Below are 27,410 nucleotides of genomic sequence, written 5' to 3'. Positions count from 1 at the left end.
ATACATACTTGGTCAAATTTAAAAACATTTCTGGAAACAGGCCAGGCACAGTAGCTCACACCTGGAATCCCAGCATGTTGGGAGGCTGAGGTAGGAGGATCAGTGAGGCCACGAGTTTGAGACCAACCTGGGCAACATAGTGAAACAAAAAACAAATTAGCAGCCGGGCACGGTGGCTCACACCTGTAATCCCAGCTCTTTGGGAGGCCGAGGCAGGCAAATCACGAGGTCAGGGGTTCAGGACCAGCCTGGTCAACATGATGAAACCTTGTCTCTACTAAAAATACAAAAATTGGTTGGGTGTGATGATGTGAACCTGTAAGCCCAGCTACTCGGGAGGCTGTGGCAGGAGAGGTTTGATCCCAGGAGGTAGAGATTGCAGAGAGCCAAATTCATGCCATTGCACTCCAGCCTGGGTGACAGGGTGAGACTCCACTTCAAAAAAAGCCCAAAAAAACAAATTACACAGTCATGGTGGTGCACACCGGAGTCCCAGCTACTCAGGACAGTGAAGCCGGAGGATTACTTAAGCCCAGGAGGTCAAGGCTGCAGTGAGCTGTGGTTGCACTCTGGCCTGGTGACAGAATGAGACCCTGTCTCTATTAAAAACAAAACAAAACAAAACAAAAATACTATTTATAAGACCAATAAGCACCACATCGAGGATACTGGTTACATCTAGAGAGTGAGGAACAGGAATGAGGTCAGAAACAGGAGTGAAACACATTTAGATTGAGTTCGTGGTGTTAAAAGGCTTCTTAACATTCGTGCTTTTTCAAATGCCTAAAAAGAACCAACAACTTGCACTTGTCAGTATGTATTACCATATCCTAAATATTATGCACACCAGTTAATATCTTCGGTGTTCTGATTGGCTTTGATCATGTGGATGCAATAACCACCACCCCCTAGGACTCCACTCAGGTCTCCAGCCTCAGTTTCTTCTAAGCCTCCAGGCCTGCTCAGCTCATTGATTCCATTGATTGTCAATAGGGACTAGCCTCTGAGCCCCCCAGTTCTAATTATAACCCCCCCAAAAAGGTGGAAAATGTGAAAAAGTGGCTTTTTCTTGCTTACAAGTATATGAGTAGGCATCTAAAATAAATGAATTAAACTTCCAGCCTAGAAGCAGCCTATAGCCAAGGGTAAAGTTCAGAGTCAAGCTGAATTTCTCACTGAAAGTAAACATGTTTAAGATAAAGCAAAGAGGAAGGGACTAGGAAAGCATGATCTCGCTTCACAGAGAGAAGTCAAAGGCAACAGCAGCCCTTACAGCTCCACGGGCCACATTCATTCAAATCTTACGGATTACAATGCGTTAGCAGCTCAGAGCATGACAGCTGTTCACAGCAAGATCAGCAATAACAGACCAAATAACCCAAAGCTTCTGGTTCTTATCTCAAAAAATGAGTTAGCAGTGCGATACTCAGATAGTGGTATGTGGCATGGAACATAATCGTCCTGTTCTCCGGCCTTCTGAGAAATAGAGGGTGAAAGTCGAACTCAATTAAGGTATTTATTTTTACCAGTGAGAAACCTGTGTTTCAGTGAAGAAACCTGTCATAACCCACAAGTTTTTAAGATGTCACAAATTTAAAATTTCACAGTTTTCTCCTGTTAGGCCTCTGTTTCTTTTTTGTTGTTGTTGTTTGTTTGTTTGTTTGTTTTTGAGACAGTCTTGCTTTGCTGCCCATACTGGAGCGCAATGGCACCATCTTGGCTCACTGCACCCTCCGACTCCCAGATTCAAGGGATTCTCCTGCCTCAGCCTCCTGAGTAGCTGAGATTACAGATGCCAGCCACCATACCTGTCTAATTTTTGTATTTTCAGTAGAGATGGGGTTTCACCATGTAGGCCAGGCTGGTCTCAAACTCCTGACTTCAGGCAATCAGCCCATCTCAGCCTCCCAAAGTTCTGGGATTACAGGCGTGAGCCACCACACTCAGCCTAGGCCTCTTACTCCTTATGATTTCAAATATTGACATCTTAAGAGGTGTATAATTCATAGACACTACATGTAGAAGGAAAATGATGACAACAATTATAATTATAATTCCATCTTTGTAACACTAATTAAAAAGCTTAGAACTTAAGAATAATTTTATTTTATTTTTTTGAGACTCCTCTGTTGCCCAGGCTGGAGTGCAGTGGTGCAATCTCAGCTCACTGCAGCCTCTGCCTCCCAGGTTGAAGCAATTCTCGTGCCTCATCCTCCTAAGTAGCTGGGATTACAGGCATGTACCACCACGTTCAGAGGTCAAAAAAAAATAATAAAGGAATCATCCATGGTAATTAAAAAAATGTATATATTCTAAAGTTCTCAAAAAGCTGGGCACAATGGCTCATTCCTGTAATCCCAGCACTTTTGGGGGCTGATGGGGGCAGATCACTTGAGGTCAGGAGTTCAAGACCAGCTGGCCAACATCACGAAGCCCTGTCTCTACTAAAAATACAAAAATTAGCCAGGCATGATGGCAGGCACCTGTAATCCCAGCTATTTGGGAGGCTGAGGCATAAGAAACGCTTGAACCAAAGAGGTGGAGGCTGCAGTGAGCCAAGATCATGCCACTGCACTCCAGCCTGGGTGACAGCAAGAACTTAGCTCAAAAATAAATAAACAAATAAAACTTTAAGAAATTTTTTAAAAATTCTCAAAATGGTGCCCATGTCTATGATTCATGAACACACACAAAAAGAAAGACATTAAAATTAAAGACAATAGTGAAAGTTTGATATGGCGCATGTTCTTGAGCAAGGCTGCCCTTTAGCCTTTACTTTGACTATAATCAGACCTTTTCCTATCACTACAGGAAAAAAGAGCAACTACACATTGCCCTAAGCTGCAAGCATTTAGAAATACTGAGTTTGGGCCAGGTGCAGTGGTTCGTGTCTGTAATCCCAAACACTTAGGAGGCTCACGCAGGAGGATCACTTGAGGCCAGGAGACTTCAAGACCTGCCTGAACAACAAAGTGAGACCCCGTCTCCACAAAAAATTTTTAAAAATTAGCCCGACATGGTGGCGCACTCCTGTGGCCCCAGCTACTTGGAAGGCTGAGGTGGAAAGATTGCTTGAGCCCAGGAAATTAAGGCTGCAGTAAGCCATGATTGTGCCACTGCACTCCAGCGAGAGAGAGAGAGAGAGAGAGAGAGATTGAGTTTGGCCTGGCTTTTATTTAGACCTTAGGATGAGCCCCTGAAGTTCTCTCAAGTAAACTCTATGGACTATAATAAATCTGCAGACTTGCCCAGCACTTAGGCACATATGCATCTCATCAAAGATGCCCATGATGTAAAGGCACTTGAATTTCTTTATGGAAAGGTCACCTTTCTCTTGGCTTGACATATTCAGAAAACCATTAGGAAAATAATCTTATTCAATCTGCTAAATGCTATGTTGGCCAGTGTTTCAAATGATGGATTTAATTTTTTAAAATTTTTTGATTATTGTATATTCTGCAATAAGCAAAGGGACAGATAGTTCTTACAACTCCTTACAGAGTTTCAGAGGAGCTAGGATTTGAGGAGAGCAAAGGAATTAGGAATATCACCAATTGCCCAGATTTTACATTTGTAAGGGAAACCCAACCAAGCCTTGCCCCGGCTTCCTGAGTTCTCCAGCATCCTGGCCATACAGCAGGTATTGGGTGTTATCAGTGGCCAGAAAAATCCTTATAAGTTCACCAGCCAATAGCTTTCCTTATGAGGCTAAGAGAAAACACTCTAAGAGCACTTTTCTGCCTTCCTTAAAGCACTTTGGGAGACCAAGGAGGGTAGATCATGAGGTCAGGAGATCGAGACCAGCCTAACCAACATAGTAAAAACCCCGTCTCTACTAAAAATATAAAAATCAGTGGGGTGTGGTGGCACATGCCTATAATCCCAGCTGCTCAGGAGGCTGAGGCGCAAGAATTGCTTGAACCCAGGAGGTGGAAGTTGCAGTGAGCTGAGATCATGCCACTGCACTCCAGCCTGGCAACAAGAGCAAAACTCTGTCTCATAAAAAAAAAAAAAAAAAAAAAAAACTGAAATACAGATAAGTGACTTGTTTAAAGTCACACCACTATTAAGCAATGAAGCAGAAGCTGGACTCCAGCTCCCCAGTCAATGAAGAAATGGGGGAGAATGGAGAAGGTGGTTGGTCCCAGAGAAGGGAAGTCTTTAAATCAATAAACTACATAATCGGCACTTGTGTAGAGAAGTTATCTGCACTTGGACTCAAATCTGTAACACTTAAGGAGTATTAATAGACATCACTGAAAAGCTATTTGGTGCTGAGAATTATGGAGGAACGGGATTGTGCTCAAAGACCGCTGTTCCAGTCATGTAATGCTACATAACAAACCACTCCAAAACATAGGGGCTTAAAAGTACAACAATATTTATTTTGTTCACAAGTCTGCCATTTGGCAGGGCTCAGCAGGGAAGCTCATCTCTGCTCCCTTCCATCTTAGCTGGGACAGTTTGAAGCCTCAGAGCTAGAATCACCTGAAGGCTCCCTCAACCCAGCATCTGGAGGATGGGACAGCTGGGGTGCTGCCGTTCCTCCGGTATAGCTCCCCATCTCTGCCTGGCATCTTCACATGAACTCTCTCGCAGGCTAGCCAGACTTCTTCCATGTCAGCCCACAGCTCCCAAGGGATAGGGCTCCAGAAAGGAGAGCGAAGTAGGGGCCGAATTGCCTTTTATGACTTAGTCCCAGAAGCCAGGCCATATCACTTCTGCCAAATTCTCTTGGTCAGAGCAGTAAAAAATGTCTTTCCTGATTTAAAAGGCAAGAACAGGGCCAGGTGTAGTGGCTCATGCCTGTAATCCCAGCACTTTGGGAGGCCAAGGTGGGTGGATCACTTGAGCCTGAGTTCAAGACCAGCCTGAGCGACATGATAAAACCTCATCTCTACCAAAAATACAAAAAATTAGCCGACATGGTGGTGCACACCTGTAGTCCCAGCTACTCGTGAGGGCTGAGGTGGGAGGATCACCTGAGCCCAGGGAGGTCAAGGCTGCAGTAAGCCAAGACCACACCACTGCACTGCAGCCTGGGCAACAGAGTGAGACCCTGCCTCTAAATAAATTAATTAATTAAAAGGTGAGAACACAGACCCTACCTCTTGACGGAGGAGTGTCAATGTCACATGGCAAGAAGAGTATGTGGGATGAGATCCATATCAGAGCAGCTATGTTTGGGAAACATACTCTGCCACAACCAAAAACCACTGGATTACCAAACCATTGAAACACAGCGTTGAAACAGACCTCAAAATGACCACCTATTTGCCACTCACAAATTTCATTTTGTAAGACACAGCTCAAATGTCCCTTCCTTTTGGGAGTCCCACACTGATATGCCCCCAGCTTATACAGCCCTTTGTAAAGATGCCCACTCTCTCACTCAGCTTATTCTATTCTCATTTTTGTAATAGGATTGTAATCAGACAGATACGATCTTCCTATATTAGCCAATCATTTTACTAGTCAATCAATCAATATGACGTCATAGAGCAGCTTCACAAAGAGCCTTCAGATTGATGGAGAAGAGACACTTTTAGGGAAGTCAGAAGCAATGCTTTGCACAGAAAACACAGGGCAGCAAAGAGAAAAGAATCAGCAATTCAGAGAAGAAAAACTGACTCATACAAAGATGGAAAAAATATACACATATACAAACATGGGGGTTTTTTTGCTTTTCCCCTCCAGAAGCTGAGTTGGAAGCATTGCCCCAAAGCAGTGATTCTCAAACCTCACCTGCGTCAGGGTCACTGGGAGGTGACCAGAAACACCCCCTGAGTTTCTGATTCAGTGGGTCTGGGTGGGGCCTAAGAATCTGCATTTTCGCGGAGTCCCAGGAGATGCTGCTGCTGGTCGTCCGATCCCAGGCTTCAAGAACCACTAGCCACTTTGTGAGGCCAAGGTGGGAGGACCGATTGAGTCCTGGAGTTCGAGACCAGCCTGGCCAACATAGGGAAAACACTCCACGCTCTTCCTGGCCACGGCTCTATTTAAAAAAATAAAAATAAGGCCGGGCGCGGTGGCTCAAGCCTGTAATCCCAGCACTTTGGGAGGCCGAGGCGGGTGGATCACGAGGTCAAGAGATCGAGACCATCCTGGTCAACATGGTGAAACCCCGTCTCTACTAAAAATACAAAAAATTAGCTGGGCATGGTGGTGCATGCCTGTAATCCCAGCTACTCAGGAGGCTGAGGCAGAATTGCCTGAACCCAGCAGACGGAGGTTGCGGTGAGCCGAGATCGCGCCATTGCACTCCAGTCTGGGTAACAGGAGCGAAACTCCGTCTCAAAAAAAAATAAAAAATAAAAATAAAAATAAAAACAGCTGGGCGTGGTGGCGCTGGCCTGTGGTCCCAGGTACTGGAGAGGCGGAGGTGGGAGGATCGCTTAGAGCCCGGGAGGCGGACGTTGCAGTGAGCTGTGCTCATACCACTGCACTCCAGCCTGGGTACCAGAGAGAGACCCTGTCTCAAGAAAGGAAAGAGATTCTGAAGGCAATTACCATAGTGAGCTCAGCTGAAACCCTGCAAAGACGAAGGAACCCAAAGAGCCACGGGAGCTGTGGATGGAGACGACCCAGGAGGTTGCAGCGGCCTGCTTCCAACAGCGCACTTCTGGGTGGGACCCGCCAGCGCCCCAGGAATTCAGTACCCGGGCGCTGGCACCCTGCTGGCCCCGGGACGGACACCGCTGCTCCTCTCAGCCGCGGTGGCGGGGCGCCCCCTCCCGACGGTCCTGGGTAGTGCAGCCAGAACCACACACCTGAGCGGCCGGCCCAGTCGGGCGGGACCGGCCTCCCACCGCCTGTTTTCCGGGGGTTTCTGGGACCACGGGCAGTCGCGAAGACAGTCCCCGCCCCTCGAGTGGGCGGGCCAATGACACAGCTCCGTTCTTCCCCCCGTGCCGTGATTGGTCAGCGTCGCCCATGCGCGGTGACGTGATGCATGGGCGGAGAGTTTCCGAGAGCAGCGCGGGAGCTGAAAAGTTCGGTTGGTCCCGGGCAGGCCTTGAGCAGTTCGCGCTGCTGTCTTCCCGCTTCCAGGTGCCCCGACTGCGTCCCCACGAACTCCCCGTCCTTACCGCCTGCTGCTCTGGAGTGCCTCGCTGTCTCGCAGGTCGTCGAGTGAGACCTCTTTGTGGCGAGGGCGGGTCTGTGTGGGTGGCACGGAGAGGGAGGAGGGGAGGAGGATGCTCGCAGTTTCCCTGCGACCCCGGGGACTTTCCTCGTCCCCGCCACCCACCTCCTTAGGTCTTTGGGGTTACCGACTGGTCTGTGTCGCCGGGCCCTGTGGCTCTGGGAAATTAGCATTGATTAATCCTCCTAACAATTTTTATTTTTATAGAGACAGGAACTCCCTATGTTGCCCAAGCTGGTCTCGAACTCCTGGGCTCAAGGTAACTTCCTGCCTCGGCCTCCCAAAGTGTTGGGATTACAGGCGTGAGCCGGCCAGCTCCCAACGATGTTAAGTGCTTGATAGGGGTCAAACACTGCTGAGCGCTGGGGCTCCCCCCCCAAGGTCATTGCGTCCCCAGTGCTTAGTGCCAGGCACTAAAACGAACCCCGACTCTTAAGAAACAAGACCTTTACCAGGAAGTCAAAGAAATGAATAGTGATTGTATGATGTGATAGGTGCTCAGCTCCTGGCGGACAGTTATAAAGGGGAGGCCCGTTTGAGAAACCGATACCTGACCTAAGCCTTGGAGGAAGAGGCAGACACTGGAAAACTAGAGTCCCTGCGTTCTCTTGCCACTTGCTAATGGGCCTCCACAACCCCAGGAAACCGCAATAAACCTTTACCTTCTCCAGGTAGATGTCTGTTCTTGCAAATAAATGGGAAACGCATTGCAGAGTATTGGTTCTTTCCTTCTCATCAGGTTCCTGGTCTCAGAGAAGATGACAGAAGAACCAGATTTCCTGGGACAGGACTCTGATGGGGGTAGTGAAGAGGTGGTCCTAACTCCTGCAGAGCTCATTGAAAGACTGGAGCAGGTAAGCATCCCAGATCGAATCCCTTTGCTCCAGTCAGCTTTTTATTTAGTCCACCTGTAAGTATCAGGGATCACAAAATGAGGAAATGGAATTCAGGGCTTATTTCAGGAGAACAGGGACTGGATTTTACCGTCTACACAGAAACGGGAGGCAGGAAGGACATTCGCTGTTAGAAACTTAATCATATCAAACACAGCATCCCCAAGTGGGGTCAGTAAGGGACAGCTTTGGGCACATTCAGTGATCAGTTCACCGAGCGAGGGTCCGGCAAGGGTCTGCTTGATATTTTCAGGGACTGTAGAGGTGTGATGGGACTTCTAACATCTGTACCTTAGTCCCTTCAACATCTGCTGTTTGCCTGGAGACTGCCTGTTTAGCAATAAAATGCTGGAATGCCTTTAAGGGAAAACTGGTCATATTCTTCCTTTTTCTCCCATGTGTTTTCTTGAATCACCTGTTTGCCATATGTCCACTGCTTATCTAAAATCCTCTCTGAATTATTTCTCCCTTTAGTTACAATAGCTGTGACTTATTACATATTTCCCATGTGCCAGTAACTGTGTTCTTTACATGTATATCTCAGGAAGCTCTGGTAACAGGAGTTCAGGCTATCTGGATTTAAATCTGTCTGTGTCACTCCTCTGTTACGTGATCTTAAGCAAGTTAGGGAGTTTGTCTCAAGCGGTTGCTTGACTTTAAAATGGAGGCAATAAGCTTTGTGCAGTGGCAGTATTGTAGCCAGTGAGGTTTATCCAAGGCACAATTATCATTAACTGAAAACTTTTCCCAATACCCCGCCATGACAACTTGCAATATAGTCGGCATTGGCAATTTTTGACAGTCTCTATGGAGACTGAATAAAAATTAATTAATTAATTGATTAATATGGAGACAATAGGGCTGCAAGCAGTGGCTCACGCCTGTAATCCCAGCACTTTGGGAGGCCGAGGCAAGCAGACCACCTGAGGTCTAAGAGTTCAACACCAGCCTAACCAACAAGGCAAAATCCCGTCTCTACCAAAAATACAAAAATTAGCCAGGTGTGGTGGTGGGCGTCTGTAATCCCAGCTAGTCGGGAAGCTGAGGCAGGAGAATTGCTTGAATCCAGGAGCCGGAGGTCGCAGTGAGCCAAGATCCTGCCATTGCACTCCTGCCGGGGTGACAAGAGTGAAACTCTATCTCAAAAAAAATAATACAGCGGAGACAGTACAAGTGTTTACTTCCTGGAGTTTTTGGTTGATGAAATGAGGTAGTGTGTGTAAAGTGCTCACTAAATAGGAGCTGTTCGTGCTAGTTATCCTTACCCTCTTGCCCTAACTGCCCCTTTCCAGAACTCTCTCGTGTTTGCCTCTTTACTATTCATTCTTTCCTGCCGTGCGTGGTATCATGAGTGACAAAACCAAACTAAAATCATGTTTAAATTATACCTTATATGATAATCCTTACTATTTTTTTTATTGCATTTTAGGTTTTGGGGTACATGTGAAGAACATGCAAGATTGTTGCATAGGTACACATGTGGCAGTGTGGTTTGCTGCCTTCCTCCCCATCACCTATATCTGGCATTTCTCCCCATGCTATCTCTCCCCAATGCCCCACCCCCTGCCGTCCCTCCCCTATTTCCCCCTACAGATCCCAATGTGTGTTGCTCCCCTCCCTGTGTCCATGTGTTCTCATTGTTCAACACCCACCTATGAGTGAGAACATGCAGTGTTTGATTTTCTGTTCTCGTGTCAGTTTGCTGAGAATGGTGGTTTCCAGGTTCATCCACGTCCCTACAAAGGACACAAACTCATCGTTTTTTATGGCTGCATAGTATTCAGTGGTGTATATGTGCCACTTTTTCCCTGTCCACTCTATCATCGATGGGCATTGGGTTGGTCCAGGTCTTTGCTATTGTAAACAGTACTGCAGTGAACATTCGTGTGCACGTATCCTTATAGTAGAACGATTTATAATCCTTTGGATATATACCCAGTAATGGGATTGCTGGGTCAAATGGAATTTCCATGTCTAGGTCCTTGAGGAATCGCCACACTGTCTTCCTGCAATGGTTGAACTAATTTACAATCCCACCAACAGTGTAAAAGTGTTCCTATTTCTCCACAGCCTCTCCAGTATCTGTCTCCAGATTTTTTAATGATCGCCATTCTAACTGGCGTGAGGTAGTATCTCAATGTAGTTTTGATTTGCATTTCTCTGATGACCAGTGATGATGAGAGCATTTTTTCATATGTTTGTTGGCCTCATGTATGTCTTCTTTTGTAAAGTGTCTGTTCATGTCGTTTGCCCACTTTTAAATGGGCTTGTTTTTTTTTTCTTGTAAATCTGTTTTAGTTCTTTGTAGATTCTGGATATGAGCCCTTTGTCAGATGGGTAGATCACAAAAATTTTTTCTCATTCTCTTGGTTGCTGATTCACTCTAATGACTGTTTCTTTTGCTGTGCAGAAACTGTGGAGTTTGATTAGGTCCCACTTGTCTATTTTGGCTTTTGTTGCCAATGCTTTTGGTGTTTTGGTCATGAAGTCCTTGTCTATGCCTATGTCCTGAATGGTTTTGTCTAGGTTTTCTTCTAGGGTTTTTATGGTGTTAGGTCTTATGTTTAAGTCTTTAATCCATCTGGAGTTAATTTTAGTGTAAGGTGTCAGGAAGGGGTCCAGTTTCTGCTTTCTGCACATGGCTAGCCAGTTTTCCCAACACCATTTATTAAACAGGGAATCCTTTCCCCATTGCTTGTTTTTGTCAGGTTTGTCAAAGATTGGATGATTGTAGATGTGTGGTGTTGCCTCCGAGGCCTCTGTTCTGTTCCATGGGTCTATATCTGTTTTGATACCAGTACCATGCTGTTTTGATTACTGCAGCCTTGTAGTGTAGTTTGAAGTCCGGTAGTGTGATGCCTCCTGCTTTGTTCTTTTTTGTTGTTTTTTTTTTGTTTTTTTGCTTAGAATTGACTTGGCTATGCAGGCTCTCTTTTGGTTCCATATGAAGTTTAAGGTGGTTTTTTCCAGTTATGTGAAGAAGGTCATTGGTAGCTTGATGAGGATAGCGTTGAATCTGTAAATTACTTTGGGCAGTATGGCCATTTTCACGATATTGATTCTTCCTAACCATGAACATGGAATGTTTCTCCATCTGTTTGTGTCCTCTCTTATTTCGTTGAGCAGTGGTTTGTAGTTCTCCTTGAAGAGGTCCTTTACATCCTTTCTTAGTTGTATTCCCAGGTGTTTTATTCTCTTTGTAGCAATTGTGAATGGCAGTTCATTCTTGATGTGGCTCTCTTTAAGTCTGTTATTGGTGTATAGGAATGCTTGTGATTTTTGCATGTTGATTTTGTATCCTGAGACTTTGCTGAAGTTGCTTATCAGTTTCAGGAGATTTGGGGCTGAGACGATGGGGTCTTCTAGATATACAATCATGTCGTCTGCAAATAGAGACAATTTGACTTTCTCCTTTCCTATTTGAATGCCCTTTATTTCTTTTTCTTGCCTGATTGCTCTGGCTAGATCTTCTAGTACTATATTGAATAGGAGTGGTGAGAGAGGGCATCCTTGTCTAGTGCCAGATTTCAAGGGGAATGCTTCCAGTTTTTGCCCATTCAGGATGATATTGGCTGTTGGTTTGTCGTAAATAGCTTTTATTATTTTGAGATACATTCCATCAATACCTAGCTTATTGAGGGTTTTTAGCATAAAGGGCTATTGAATTTTGTCAAAGGCCTTCTCTGCATCAATTGAGATAATCAAGTGGTTTTTGTCTTTGGTTCTGTTTATGTGGTGAATTACGTTTATAGACTTGCGTATGTTGAACCAGCCTTGCATCCCCAAGATGAAGCCTGCTTTATCATAGTGGATAAGCTTTTTGATGTGCTGTTGCAATTGGTTTGCCAGTATTGTATTGAAGATTTTTACGTCCATGTTCATCATGGATATTGGCCTGAAGTTTTCTTTTCTTGTTGAGTCTCTGCCGTGTTTTGGTATCAGGATGATGTTGGTCTCATAAAATGATTTGGGAAGGATTCCCTCTTTTTTGGATTGTTTGGAATAGTTTCAGAAGGAATGGTACCAGCTCCTCTTTGTACATCTGGTAGAATTTGGCTGTGAGCCTGTCCAGACCTGGGCTTTTTTTGGGTGGTAGGCTCTTAATTGCTGCCTCAACTTTAGACCTTGTTATTGGTCTATTCAGGGTTTTGGCTTCTTCCTGGTTTAGGCTTGGGAGGATGCAAGTGTCCAGGAATTTATCCATTTCTTCCAGGTTTACTAGTTTATGTGCATAGAGGTGTTTGTAATAATCTCTGATGATGGTTTGTATTTCTGTGGAATCTGTGGTGATATCCCCTTTATCATTTTTTATTGCATCTATTTGATTATTCTCTCTTTTCTTTTTTATTAATCTGGCTAGTGGTCTGTTTTTTGTTGATCTTTTCAAAAAAACAGCTCCTGGATTTATTGATTTTTTGAAGGGTTTTTTGTGTCTCTATCCCGTTCAGTTCTCCTCTGACCTTAGTTATTTCTTGTCTTCTGCTAGGTTTTGAGTTTTTTTGGTCTTGCTTCTCTAGCTCTTTCAATTTTGATGACAGGGTGTCGATTTTAGATCTTTCCTTGCTTTTCATGTGGGCATTTATTGTTATATATTTTCCTCTAGACACTGCTTTAAATGTGTCCCAGAGATTCTGGTATGTTGTGTCTTCATTCTCGTTGGTTTTGAAGAACATCTTTATTTCTGCCTTCATTTCATTGTTTAACCAGTCAACATTCAGGAGCCAGTTGTTCAGTTTCCGTGAAGCTGTGTGCTTCTGAGTTAGTTTCTCAATTCTGAGTTCTAACTTGATTGCACTGTGGTCTGAGAGACTGTTTATTATGATTTCCGTTACTTTGCATTTGCTGAGGAGTGATTTACTCCCAATTATGTGGTCAATTTTAGAGTAGGTGTGATGTGGTGCTGAGAAGAAGTATATTCTGTGGATTTGGGGTGGAGAGTTCTATAAATGTCTATTAGGTTTGCTTGGTCCAGGTCTGAGTTCAAGTCCTGGATATCCTTGTTAATTTTCTGTCTCGTTGATCTGTCTAATATTGACAATGGGGTGTTAAAATCTCCCACTATTATTGTGTGGGAGTCTAAGTCTCTTTGTAAGTCATTAAGAACTTGCCTTATGTATCTGGGTGCTCCTGTATTGGGTGCGTATATATTTAGGATCATTAGCTCTTCTTGTTGCATTGATCTTTTTACCATTATGTAATGCCCTTCTTTGTCTCTTTTGATCTTTGTTGGTTTAAAGTCTATTTTATCTGAGATGAGAATTGCAACTCCTGCTTTTTTTGCTCTTCATTTGCTTGGTAAATCTTCCTCCATCCCTTTATTTTGAGCCTTTGTGTATCCTTGCATGTGAGATGGGTTTCCTGGATACAGCACACCAATGGGTTTTGGCTTTTTATCCAATTTGCCAGTCTGTGTCTTTTGATTGGGGCATTTAGCCCATTTACATTTAGGGTTAATATTATTCTGTGTGAATTTGATCCTTCCATTTTGATTCTAGCTGGCTGTTTTGCCCGTTAGTTGATGCAGTTTCTTCATTGCATTGATGCTCTTTACCATTTGGTATGTTTTTGGAGTGGCTGGTACTGGTTGTTCCTTTCTATGTTTAGTGCTGTTTTCAAGAGCTCTTGTAAAGCAGGCCTGATGGTGGTGAAATCTCTGAGTACTCACTTGTTCGTAAAGGATTTTATTTTTCCTTCACTTACGAAGCTTAGTTTGGCTGGATATGAAATTCTAGGTTGAAAGTTCTTTTCTTTAAGGATGTTGAATATTGGCCCCCACTCTCTTCTGACTTGTAGGGTTTCTGCTGAGAGATCTGCTGTGAGTCTGATGAGCTTCCGTTTGTGGGTACCCCGACCTTTCTCTCTGGCTGCCCTTAGCATTTTCTCCTTCATTTCAACCCTGGTGAATCTGACGATTATGTGCCTTGGGGTTGCTCTTCTTGAAGAATCTCTTTGTGGTATTCTCTGTATTTCCTGGACTTGAATATTGGCCTGCCTTGCTAGGTTGGGGAAGTTTTCCTGGATAATATCCTGAAGAGTATTTTCCAGCTTGGATTCATTCTCTCCGTCACATTTTAGGTCTTTTCACATAGTCCCATATTTCTTGGAGACTTTGTTCATTCCTTTTTACCCTTTTTTCTCTAATCTTGCCTTCTCGTTTTATTTCATTGAATTGATCTTCAACCTCTGATATCCTCTCTTCTTCTCGGTCAGTTCGGCTGTTGAAACTTGTGTATGCTTCGTAAAGTTCTCGTGTTGTGTGTTTTAGCTCCATCAATTCACTTATATTCCTCTCTAAGTTGTTTATTCTTGTTAGCATTTCATCAAATTTTTTTCAACGTTCTTAATTTCTTTGCATTGGGTTAAAACATGTTCTTTTAGCTCACAGAAGTTTCTTATTACCCACCTTCTGAAGCCTGATTCTGTCAATTCATCACACTCATTCTCCATCCAGCCTTGTTCCCTTGCTGGTGAGGAGTTGTGATCCCTTGGAGGAGGAGAGACATTCTGGTTTTGGGTGTTCTTGTCCTTTTTGCACTGGTTTCTTCCCATCTTTGTGGATTTATCCACCTGTCGTCTTTGTAGTTGTTGACTTTCAGATTGGGTCTCTGAGTGGACGTCCAGTTTGTTGATGATGAAGTTATTTCTTTCTGTTTCTTAGTTTTCCTTCTACCAGTCAGGCCCCTCTGCTATAGGACTGCTGAGGTCCACTCCAGGCCCTGCCTGCCTGGGGATCACCTGCAGCAGCTACAGAACAGTAAGGATTGCTGCCAGTTTCTTCTGCTATCTTTGTCTCTGAAGGATACCCGCCTGATATCAGTCTGAGCTCTCCTTTATGAGGTGACTCTTTGGATATACAGGGGTCAGGGAGCTGCTTGAGCAGACAGTCTGTCCTTTATAGGAGCTCAAGTGCTGAGCTGTGAGCTCTGTTGTTCATTCAGAGTTGCTGGGCAGGTACTTTTAAGTGTGCTGCAGCAGAACTCATAAACCCCCTTGTTTTCCCCCGGTGCCCTGTCCCGGGGAGTTAGCGCTTTATTTATGCGTTTCTGTTGTGCTGCTGCCTTTTTTCAGGGCTGCCCTGCCCAGCGAGGAGGCAGCCTAGTCACTGTCTGCCTGCAGAGGCTTTGCTGAGCTGCTGTGGGCTCCACCTAGCTGCCATGTGAACTTCCCTGCAGTCCTGTTTATACAGATGTAGTTAGAACTGCCTCGGTAATGGCGGCCCATCTCTGTAATGGCGGACTCTTGGGCTGCCTTGGCAATGGCTGGCTGCTTCAGCAATGGCAAACTATCTCCACAGTGGTAGACTGCCTCAGTAATGGTGGACACCCCTCCCCCACAGAGCTGGACTGTCCCGGGTTCAGCTGTGCTTGCTGTGAAACTAAATTCAGGCGTTTCAGATTGCTGTTTTTTTGTGGGGGTGGAACCAGCCAAGCCTGATCACCTGGCTCCCTGTCTCAGAGCCTTTTTTTTTTTATCTCCCAGGTGTTCCAGTCACCTGTTGAAAAGGCGCCCAGATCAGTGTGATTTCCTGTGCGGCAAGCCACTGTGCCGGCTGAAACAGCCGCGCTGCGATTCGTGGCACTTTTTTGCCTGGGAACCTCCTGGCCTGGCTCCCTGTTTCAGTCACCTTTTCTATCAGTTGAATGGGCGACTCTGTCTTCCCTTAGCTCCAATCGCCAGCTAAAACGGTGCCCAGACCTGTGTATTTTGTATGGAGAGCCGCAGCACCGGGGTGCGGGCCAAAACAGCCTCACTGGCGACCCATGGGGCTCCTCCACCTGGGAATCTCCTGGTCTGTGGGCAATAAAAATCCATCTGGAAATGCGGTGTCCACTCACCCTCTACACTTTCGCTGGGAGCTGCAATCCTGAGCTACTCCTAATCGGCCATCTTGGATCGATCTCCCCAGTCCTTACTATTTAGTAGTGATTCTTAATTTGTTTTTGTATCACAGATCTTTTTAAGAAACTGTTGAAAACTGGTGTTTCTTCCCAGAGGGTTCATTAAACAAAAATCAAAAGGCACAAAGCATAAACAAAAAAATGGATACATTCTATTCCATTAAAATTAAGAACTTCTGTTTGTACTTTTTCTTTTTTTTTTTTTTTTTTTTTTTTTGAGACAGCATCTTGCTCTGTCGCCTAGGTTGGAGTGCAGTGGCGTGATTTTGGCTCACTGCAACCTCCGCCTCCCAGGTTCAAGTGATTCTCCTCAGTAGCTGGGACTACAGGTGTGCGCCACTACAGCCAGCTAATTTTTGTATTTTTAATAGAGCTGGGGTTTCGCTGTGTTGGCCAGGCTGGTCTCAAACTAAACTGCTGACCTTGTGATCTGCCTCCCTTGGCCTCCCAAAGTGCTGGGATTACAGGCACCAGCCACCGTGCCCGGCCTGTTTGTACTTCTGGATACAAGTAAGACAGGCCACCAGGCTGGGAGAAGATATTTGCAAAATATTAGTATGTAGCTGACATAAGATGATTATCCACAGTACATAAACAGCTCTTTCAGACTGCCCAATACAGACTGATACCTCGAAGAAGAAAACAAGATGGCCAATAAGCTTACGAAAAAGATGTTCAACCTTTTGAGTAATCAGGAAAATGAAAATTAAACTCACGAGATATCATTTCATATCTATCAGATTGGGAGAACGAGAAAACATGAGCAATATAAAGTATGGCAAGAATGTAGAGCAGCCGAGCGCAGTGGCTCATGCCTGTACTTCTGGCTGCTTGGGAGGTCCGTTTGAGCTCAGGAGTTGAGACAAACCTAAGGAACATAGCGAGATCTTATATTAAAAAAATAAAATAAAACTTAAGAATGTAGAGCAGGCTGGGCATGGCGACTTATACCTGTAATCTCAGCACTTTGGCAGATCACCTGAGGTCAGGAGTTCGAGACCAGCCTGGCCAACATGGCAAAACCCCGTTTGTATTAAAAATACAAAAGTTAGCTGGGCATGGTGGCATGCCTGTAATCCCAGCTACTTAGGAGGTTGAGGCAGGAGAATGGCTTGAACCCAGGAGGTAGAGGTTACAGTGAGCTGAGATCATGCCACTGCACTCCAGCCTGGGCAACAGAGCAAGGCTCCGTCTCAAAAAAAAAAAAAAAAAAAAGTAGAGCAATTCACACACTTATATACTGCCGTGGGATATAAATAGGTATAATCACTTTGGAAAATAATTAGTTACTGTCTAGTAAAGATAAAGGTGCACATAGCTGCGGCCCTGTAGTTCCGCCCCCAGGTACATACCTAGTGAAAACTTGCACGTGTACTCTAGGAGACATGCACAATATGTTCACAGCATTGCTGGCAATAGTTAAAAATGAAAGTCACCAGATATCCGTCAACAAATAGCATGGATTTGAGAAAATATGCCATATACAGGGGGAATAAAACCACAGTGAAAATGAGTGAAATAACTCCTGAAACAGCATGAGTAACAGGAACATAATGTAGAACAATAACAACCATAAAATATGAGCTGCCAAGGAAACACTTTATGTAAAGTTCAAACTTGCAAAATTATTGTTCAAGGCAGAGCCTGCCACCTTGGGTGATGTGGCACACTGCTATGCCACAGATGCCTCAGTGTGGATCCCTGCACCTTCCAGGACAGCCGGAGCCCCAGGCTGGTTGCCTTCTCAAGTGAGCAGCATCGGGGTCCTGGAAAGGCAGCTAGATGATGGGGCAGGGGGAGTCTGACAGCACAGCTCCAGCTTGGCAGTGGGTAAGCTGGAGTAACATCTCATGCTTGATGCTCTACTGCATTGCCCTGAGTACAGCCAAGGAAGTGAGCCACCATCCACATGGCTGCCACAGCCAGATCCAGCCTCTTATGCTGTGTAGCACGGCCAAAGGTACAGCCTGACAGAGCCACTGATGAGCACAGCTCCAGGAGAATATATACAATACCCTTTAATGCCTATAAAAAGTGATTTAAAAGTTATTACCTGTAGTGCAGAGTTGCTCATTTTGTGATTGTTTTAGTTTGCTAGAGCTGCAGAGCAAAGTCCCAAAAACTGGGTGGTTTAAATATAACTTTATTTTCTTAATTCTAGAAGCTAAGGTCAAAGTGCTGGCATGATTAGCTTCCTCTGAGGCCTCTGCCTTGGGCTTGTAGGTGACCATATTCTCCCTGTGTCCTCACATGGTCTTCCCTCTCGTGTGTCTGTGTTGAAATTACCTCTTATTAGGACACCAGTCTTACTGGATTAGGGGCCATCCTAATGACCTCATTTTAACTTAATCACCTCTTCTCCAAATACAGTCACAGTCTGAGATCCTGGAAATTAGGTTGATTTTTGAGGGGGGACGCAATCTAGCTGACAACAATAATGAACAGGCCGGGCGCGGTGGCTCACGCCTGTAATCCCAGCACTTTGGGAGGCCGAGGCTGGTGGATCACAAGGTCAAGAGATCGAGACCATCCTGGTCAACATGGTAAAACCCTGTCTCTACTAAAAATACAAAAAATTAGCTGGGCATGGTGGCATGTGCCTGTAGTCCTAGCTGCTCAGGAGGCTGAGGCAGGAGAATTGCCTGAACCTAGGAGGCGGAGGTTGCGGTGAGCAGAGACCGCGCCGTTGCACTCTAGCCTGGGTAACGAGCGAAACTCCGTCTCAAAAAAAAAAAAAAGCCGGGCGCGGTGGCTCAAGCCTGTAATCCCAGCACTTCGGGAGGCCGAGGCGGGTGGATCACGAGGTCAAGAGATCGAGAACATCCTGGTCAACACGGTGAAACCCCGTCTCTACTAAAACTACAAAAAATTAGCTGGGCATGGTGGTGCGTGCCTGTAATCCCAGCTACTCAGGAGGTTGAGGCAGGAGAATTGCCTGAACCCGGGAGGCGGAGGTTGCGGTGAGCCGAGATCGCGCCATTGCACTCCAGCCTGGGTAACAAGAGTGAAACTCCGTCTCAAAAAAAAAAAAAAAAAACAATAATGAACAGATTGGCACTTAGAATTTTGATCAGAAGCCAGGCACAGTAGATCGAGCCTGTAATCCCAGCACTTTTGGAGGCTGAGGCAGGAGGATGTCTTGAGGCCAGGAGTTCGAGACCAGCGTGGGCAACATGGCAAAACTCCATTTTTATAAAACAAATTTAAAAATTAGCCAGGCTTTATGGTATGCACCTGTAGTCCCAGCTACTGTGGAGGCTGAGGCAGGAGGATCACTTAAACCTTGGAGGTCAAGGCTGCAGTGAGCCATTATGCCACTGTGTGATCAGGAACCAGATGTAGCCATATCAAGCATAAAACCTGATTTAAAAAAAAAAAAAATTGGATTTAGATGCAAGTTTCTCAATACAAATTTTGGAAAGATTTATGTGAACGTTTTATATTAATATAAACTTCCACCTAATGTTTTATGCTTTATTGCCATAATTTCATAATGTGAATGAAGCTGTTCCCAGCACTACCCCAGTGTACCAGAAAAACATTATCATTTTCTTTTAACATCCTGCCATGAACAAGTCGGGAGGTATTCTATAGAGAACAAATGTAGTGAGACCATAAAGGAAATTAAACAGGAAATTCAAGCTAATGATTACCTCTCAGGAAGGAAGGACACACAGGGACTTTTAAAATAATGATAATATTCTCTAATGAAGGCGTACACAAGTGTTTATATCGTTGTTCTTATAGTTTGGCAGGGCGCAGTGGCTCACACCTATAACCCCAACACTTTGGGTGGCTGACGCAGGTGGATCACTTGAGATCAGGAGTTCGAGACTAGCCTGGCCAACATGGTGAAACCCCATCTTTAATAAAAATATGAAAATTAGCCTATAATTCCAGCTACTCAGAAGGCTGAGGCGGGAGAATTGTTTGAACCTGAGAGGCGGAGTTTGCAGTGAGCTGGTATCGTGCCTCTGCCTTCACACCTGGGCAAAAGAGCTGGATTGTGTCTCAATAAAAGTCAATTAAAAAGAAATACTGCTTATAAGCCCTCCAGAAAATAGGATGTTTTCTCATGCATTATGCAGGGATTTTTTTGTTTGTCTCTTTGTTTTAGTCTGAAGGACTGTTACACATGCTTGGGCTCTTCACAAATGCTTATGACAGTAGCGATACCTGGCATTTAGTAATATGTCTTGATGGTGATCACAAGGAGAAGCAGACACTCAAGGACGTCAGAAAAAAATAAGTTGAGCCTGGTCCGCATGTAATTCTGAGCTATGCTAAAACTACATTTCCTGTAATTGAAAGATAAGTATAGCTTTCCTCAGTCACTTAGAGATATTTCAGTTCTCTAAGCCTTGGGAATCTCTAAAATGAACCAAACAGCTGGGCCTGAGTCATAAATTAGAGTTTTAACCTCTGGCTCCAAAACTCCATAATAGATGAGCGTCTGTTTCTATTGTGATCCTGTATACTTTGGGGCCATTAGTAAATTACTTAATCTGCATTTTTTCAATAAGCTGAGGATAACTATATCCACTTTCCCCGAGACATGATGATGATGAATGAAAAATATTTGTGAGGTGCTCTGAGCTTTAGGAATGAAGAGCTGTGTGGATTGCAGGGTGTTGCTTTCTCTCTGAATAAACGTGGTGTGGCGCTCCCCGTGGGGAAGGAGCTGGTGGAGTAGCAGTGTGCCTGGGCTGCCTGGCAAAGGCACTGTTTGAACAGCAGGTGGTATCACTCAGAACCAGGCGTCATACTAACTGAAGTAAGCAAGGGTTTATATGAGTGTCAGTTGAATAGGTTGTGAACACAGCCTCCCTAGTAAAACAAGACACGAGAAAGCAATTACTAAACGTAGTTTGTCTTCAAAACACCTCCAGTGTTTCCAGCTGGTGGGCAGACAGTTTTCTCTGCCTGCGCCATCCCTGGTTTTCGTGGGTTATGTGCTGACTCACAGGGTTGTTTAGCTCAGTGGTGGGTGATGCTCACTTTTTCTGGCATTTGTCTTTTAGGCCTGGATGAATGAAAAGTTTGCCCCAGAACTGCTGGAGAGCAAGCCTGAGATTGTGGAATGTGTCATGGAACAGCTGGAGCACATGGTAAGAGCCGCTTGTCTTGGGCCGACAAAGGAGGAGGAAGGTAAAAGCATTTGGTCAACACACAGAGATTGCGGTCTGATAGCAAATCTGTTTTGTTTGGCTCAACCCACAGTCCAGTTCTTTAAAAAACATTGAATTATTTGTCTACATTTATCAAGCTTGAGAGTTCTTGTAAATATCTGGCTTCCCATGAAAAGTCTAAAATCCTGCATTTCTGCATGAGAACAGTTGACCGGAGCAGCACGAGAGCCGCCCGTCCATGCACTCCCTGCTCCTATAGCCCCTCACTACACACCCTCCCGTCCATACACTCCCTGCTCCTATAGCCCCTCACTACCCATCCTTCCGTCCATGCACTCCCTGCTCCTATAGGCCCTCACTACACACCCTCCCGTCCATGCACTCCCTCTCCCACAGCCCCTGACTACCCACCCTCCCATCCATGCACTCCCTGCTCCTATAGCCCCTGACTACACACCCTCCCATCCATGCACTCCCTGCTCCTGTAGGCCCTCACTACGCACCCTCCCGTCCATGCACTCCCTACTCCTGTAGGCCCTCACTACACACCCTCCCATCCATGCACTCCCTGTGCCTCACAGCCCCTCACTACCCACCCTCCCGTCCATGCACTCCCTGCTCCCACAGCCCCTCACTACCCACCCTCCCGTCCATGCACTCCCTGCTCCCACAGCCCCTCACTATCCACCCTCCCGTCCATGCACTCCCTGCTCCCACAGCCCCTCACTACCCACCCTGCTCTTGTAGCCTCGCCACCTGGCCCCTGCATACATTTCAGTTTGTGGTCCCTAGCCTAGATGATCTGAGCGTAAATCATTGTCACCTTCAGAGAAGCTCTAAAACGTGGGTATTACACAGTTTCTCAGCTGTTGTTTTAACACTGCTTTTTCCGTGTGCTGAATTATCTCCTTTACAATCAGATTGGAGTTCTTCTGGAAACCTCTGGCTGAACAGATTCTATTCAAATGGTCATTTTCTAAAAGTAAATGACTATTGTTGACACGTCATACAATGATAAAGAAAATGGAAACTCACATGATGATTTTTTTGTTTTCCTTGGACCAAAACATAGTCTGGAGTTCTCAACGTTGCCAGTGATGATGGTCAAACATGTTTTTTATCAACTTTAGTTTCTCGTTTAATAGGAAGAAAATCTCAGGAGAGCCAAAAGGGAGGACCTGAAGGTCAGCATCCACCAAATGGAGATGGAGAGGATCCGCTACGTCCTCAGCAGCTACCTGCGGTGTCGCCTTATGAAGGTTTGGCGTGGAGACGCCTGGAGGGATGGAGGCAGCGCAGTCTGGAACGCAGACTGAATGTCCTGGGGAGGAGTTGGGCTGGGCCCGGGAGGGTCCAGGACCCGAAGCCACTGCTAAAAGCCCAGTGTCAGTGTAGTTAAAGTATAAGGAGGGCAAGAGATTGCTCCGGGGAAGCACAGAGGAACATGTCTTGCCTACAGCAGGGACACCGCACACATTGTTAGTTTGTTCACCTGCCGTGTGAATGGGGCCCCTCGAGTTACAGCATGGCGTTGCTGAAGTGAGAGTTCTCGGCATTGGTGAATACGGAATGCTGACTAGAGGGGAACTCATCTCCAAAACTATTTTGTCTGTCAAATGGCCAATGTCAACGTCTAAAGAACCAAGATGACTTACATTCACCTACAGCTTTGTGGCCATCTGACTTACAAAACTGAAATGTGAAACATCCCTATTTTATAACCCTGGGAAAGTCTTAACTTCCTTGACATTTTTCATTTGGCTCTATGTGTCTCCTTAGTTATTACAAAGAAAATGCATTCTCTCTTCTGCATGAGAATGTTCAGCTATCTTAAGACTGCCCACAGTCTCTCTGAAGTCTTCTCCTAGGCACACATTTCAGCCATTCCAACCATTTCCTCTCCTGATCTCTTCTCTAAAAAAAAGTTCTGGTTTGTCTCTATCCTTCTTAAATTACACTATCTAAAACTAAACACAGCATCCCAGTTGTAGTTTGACCAAGTTTGTGAAGAACAGAACGATGATTTCTCTTATTCTGGATATTAAGCTGGTAAATGTCAGCCACATCACACGAGCATATTTATCACGTGAGCATATTGACAAGTACGATGCCCAAGCTCATTCTTCACTCACATGGACACTAACCCCTTTTCAGATGATAATTTCTCCAGCCAGTCACCGTCCTCTATTTGTATGGCTTACATTTTGGCTCCTTAAGTGTAGGGCTTGATACTTACCCTCTTAAACTTTATCTTATCAAACTGGGCCATTTCCCTTGTCTCTGGAGCCTGATGTCATCCCCTAATGTATTAGCTGTCTCTTAATACTTTATGTCATCAGCCCCTTTGTTTTGTTTTTGTTTGGTCATTCTTTTTGTTTTTGTTGGAGATGGAGTCTCGCTCTGTCACCCAGGCTGGAGTGCAGTGGCAGGATCTCAGCTCACTGCAACCTCTGCCTCCCAAGTTCAAGTGATTCTATTGTCTCAGCCTTCAGAGGAACTGGGATTACATGCTTCCGCCACCACGCCCAACCAATTTTTGTATTTTTAGAAGAGACAGCGTTTCATCGTGTTGGCCAGGCTGATCTCAAACTCCTGACCTCAGGTGATCCACACCCACCTTGGCCTTCCAAAGTGCTAGTATTACAGGGTTAAGCCACTGTACCTGGCCCACATAAGGTTTTTGATGACATGCTTACCAAAGCTGGTGATGACCAGCCAGTGTAGTAGCTCATGCCTGTAATTCCCGCACTTTGGGAGGCTAAGGCAGGTGGATCACCTGAGGTCAGAAGTTCAAGATCAGCCTGGCCAACATGACAAAACCCAATCTCTTCTAAAAATACAAAAATCAGCTGGATGTGGTGGTGGGTGCCCGTAATCCCAGTTACTTGGGAGACTGAGGCAGGAAAATTGCTTGAACCTCAGAGTTGAAGGTTGCAGTGAGGCGAGATCGTGCCACTGCACTCCAGCCTGGGTGACACAGTGAGACTCTTTCTCAAAAAAAAAAAAAAAAACTTTATGTGATAATTTCATTAATTGGACTGTGGCAAGGATCTTTCACGAAAGACTTCCCTACAGTTTGACATCTACCCAGTGAGTCAGCTTTCTTTGTTCAGCCACTTAGGAGTCTCCCAATCTGAGCTGTCCCCCAGCCCCAGGTCCACAGCTTACCTGCAAGGGTGTCGCAGAGACGTTGTCACGTGTTTTATGGTATGCCTGTCCACCCACCCCACCCCACCTCCAGGCCACATGTCCTTCCTCAGGAGGGTTGTATAAACCCTCTTCATGTTAACCACGTTCTTCTCTTTGACTTTTGCTGACGCTTCCATGAAGATTTTGCTTTGTCCTCACAGATAGAGAAGTTTTTCCCTCATGTCCTTGAGAAGGAGAAAACCCGCCGAGACGGGGAGCCTTCCAGCCTTTCCCCGGAAGAGTTGGCCTTTGCCAGAGAGTGAGTGGAGTCATTGGCGTGTGGCATCTGGCTGGTTCAGCATGATGCCCATCCTGGAGGCCTGTGCACTGCTGCCATTGCCACAGTGCTTTGAATTTGTTTCTTTCAGGTTCATGGCAAACACAGAGACTTACCTGAAAAATGTTGCCTTGAAGCACATGCCCCCTAACTTACAGAAGGTGGACCTCTTCCGGGCAGGTAAACAAGACATCTCCCTGCAGGTGGCCCAGCCATCATCAGGTGCCCCAGGGTGGGATCCTGTCTTCACTGTTTTTACCCAAATATGGAAAGATAATTATGTAGATAAACAAAAAAGAGGAAGGATTCTGGCTAAAAACCAGAAAACTCATGCAAAGCAGATGCAATAGTAGGCGTTTGAGCATTGCTTCCATGTTCCCTGGGGTGGACTGAGCCCCATGGCTGCACTGGTGGTGGTAGATGCAGGCATGGAGCCGCGTTCGCCTTTAGCAGCCATCTGCTGAGCCCCTGTCAGGTGCCAGCCGTCCCAAGCACCAGTACTGCGGAGGCCACGCCAGCATTGCCCCTGCTCCAAGGGGCTGGCCATCTCTTCCTCACAGGTCCCAGAACACGCAGAGCCCGTCCGGCTGGAGGGGAGGGCTGAAACAGGAGGCTAGGGAGACCTCCAGTGATTCCCTGTGGCCTCAGAAGTGGAGCAGGGTGGAGGGTGTGGGGAGAGGAGGAAGGGGAGCCAGGGAAGGGGAGCTTGGCCAGAGCCCCTCCTCCTGCCTCTTGGTGCCAGCTCCTGAGGGCTGCTGAGTGAGGATAGGGAAGTATGGGCAGAGCCCTTCACCTCGGATCAACCCACTGATGGGCATACAAGATAAAGCCCATATTCCTCAGTGTTTCACAATGCCGCACATCCAAGCAAGACTTCCTTAGGCAAAATTGCCACGCCAGAACAAACGCCCACCAGGGGACTGGAGCCTGCCATGTCTACAAGCTGAGCTTAGTGTGCCGAGGCCACCAGCTCCAGTACACCTGAGCCCTGGAAGTTCACCTCTGCCCAGCCTGTGCTGGGGCTGGGGGCCACATGCCCACCCCTGTGGCGATGGACCAAGGTCTTAGTCCCTTCGGCCACTCCGAGTTCTGGAGGCCAGGCAGTTCAGAAGCCAGGCCCCCACAGATTCAGTGCCTGCCAAGGGCCTGTTCCTCATAGATGGCACCTTCCATGTATCCTCACAGAGAAGGGAAGGGGCAAGGGGCAAGCAGACTCTCAGGCTACTTTTATAAGGTCACTAATCGCAGTCTCTGTGTGTCCTAGTCTCCTCCCTCCTGCTGCCTTTTTCTTCTGAGACCAGGTCTTGCTGCGTCACCCAGGCTGGAGTGCATTGGCGCTGTCATAGTGCACTGCAGCCTTGAGCTCCTGGCTCCAGAGATCCTCCCGCCTCAGCCTCCCGAGTAGCTGGAACTATAGGCGTTTGCCACCATGCCTAGCTATTATTTTTAGATTCTTTTTGTTAGAGACAGAGTCTTGCTATGTTGCCTAGGCTGGTCTCAAACTCCGAGCCTCAACTGCTCCTCCAGTCTCAGCCTCTCAAAATGCTGGGATCACAGGCGTGAGCCACTGTGCCTGGCCTACTCTCATAAGGCATCAGTCAGATTGGATTAGGGCCCACCCTGCTGGCCTCATTTTCACTTAATTGCCTCTTTAAAAGCCATGTCTCCAAATACAGCCCCACTCTGAAGTACTGGGAGTTAGGGCTTCAACTTACGAATTTTGGGGGACACAGTTTAACCCATGACACCAGGAGCAAGTCAGACCCATAACAGACTTTTGTGGAACCCTGAATTGGTCAATTTACTGAGCCTGCATGAGGAAAACAAAAGGCCCCATCCATGTCCAGTTCTCTCCCTGGTCAGCCACTCTGTCTGCAGAAGTGGAATGGGCTTAGAAGAATTGGAATGGGCTGGGCTCCTGTCTGAACCCTGAGTGTGCCATACCATTCATCCCAGCAAGTTTTCCTTTATTGACTTCGTCAGCCAAGCATTTCCTGATCACATGTTTTCCTGGCAGTTCCCAAACCAGATCTAGATTCTTACGTGTTTTTGAGAGTGAGAGAACGACAAGAAAACATACTGGTAGAACCAGACACAGATGAGCAGGGGTGAGTGACGTGCGTCTTTCGCGGTGGGCATTCCTCCTGACGGAGGGCAGCCGAGCTCTGCAGGCAAGATGTGTTTCCTTCTTTTTCAGGGACTACGTAATTGACCTGGAGAAGGGCTCACAGCACTTGATCCGATACAAAACCATTGCACCTCTGGTTGCATCTGGAGCCGTCCAGCTGATTTAAAACTAGACATAAACAAGGATGAAGACCTGGAACCCTAGAGAAAATACTAGAAAGCCCTCATTTCACCTTGTGCCAGAGGACAATAATAAAGAAGTTCACTAGGCATCAGACATTCCTCAGCAGTGCTGCGGGTGGCGGGCGTGTGGAGGAGCTCCAGGCAGGATTGCTCCTGCTGCCGCACGTCCTGTCTGCTGTTTCAGCCGGTGTCAGCAGGTGGGGCCATTGCTCTGTTTATTCTGCACACTTGGCAGAGCCGCAGAGGCTCTCGGTGCCTTTCCCCTTTGTAGTAGTTTCTGAGCTAAGGAAAGTCAGGCGGACGTAGTTCCTAAGGGCATCACTGCCTGTGATCGGGGCTACATTTAGCCCTGACCTGACAATGGTAGGAGAGTTCATTTAGCCTTTCTGCTGGGAAGATTGTAAATAAAGAAAACAGCTGCGGCCTTCTCCCTCATACATCATTAGACTGTGTGAACTAACATTTTAGAGCCTCTGATATTGGACTTAAAACCAATTTCCGACATGCTTAACTGAAAATCACAACTAAGCCAATAAACCATTATTAAATTTCCATTCTGTGGCAGAAGGC

General features: G+C 46.1%; 1 protein-coding gene and 1 non-coding gene across 5 annotated transcripts; both read left to right on the top strand.

Annotated features, from left to right (window-relative positions):
* Window positions 1-6,940: 6,940 nt before the first annotated feature.
* GINS4 (GINS complex subunit 4) lies at window positions 6,941-27,394 on the top strand. Of its 4 annotated transcripts, none has more exons than XM_032288112.1 (8): window positions 6,941-7,136; window positions 7,878-7,998; window positions 20,957-21,043; window positions 22,210-22,323; window positions 24,415-24,512; window positions 24,622-24,710; window positions 26,548-26,638; window positions 26,728-27,394. In XM_032288112.1, the coding sequence occupies exons 1-8, from the start codon at window positions 6,949-6,951 to the stop codon at window positions 26,822-26,824; spliced, it is 885 nt and encodes a 294-aa protein (XP_032144003.1). In that variant the 5' UTR covers window positions 6,941-6,948; the 3' UTR covers window positions 26,825-27,394. The 4 variants fall into 4 exon arrangements, with proteins under 4 accessions (XP_032144003.1, XP_032144004.1, XP_032144005.1 ...); XM_032288113.1 differs by having other exon boundaries at window positions 6,942-7,131; window positions 7,884-7,998; XM_032288114.1 differs by having other exon boundaries at window positions 7,011-7,140; window positions 7,884-7,998.
* LOC116558537 lies at window positions 8,711-8,851 on the top strand. Its single transcript, XR_004272045.1, has one exon. It is a non-coding gene; the product is annotated as a U4 spliceosomal RNA (small nuclear RNA).
* Window positions 27,395-27,410: the final 16 nt, after the last annotated feature.

The sequence above is a fragment of the Sapajus apella genome, unplaced genomic scaffold (assembly GCF_009761245.1).
Source record: "Sapajus apella isolate SASKATOON/1434 unplaced genomic scaffold, GSC_monkey_1.0 scaffold21, whole genome shotgun sequence".
Lineage (NCBI taxonomy): Eukaryota > Metazoa > Chordata > Mammalia > Primates > Cebidae > Sapajus > Sapajus apella.
This window is presented reverse-complemented; position numbering and strand designations above follow the sequence as displayed.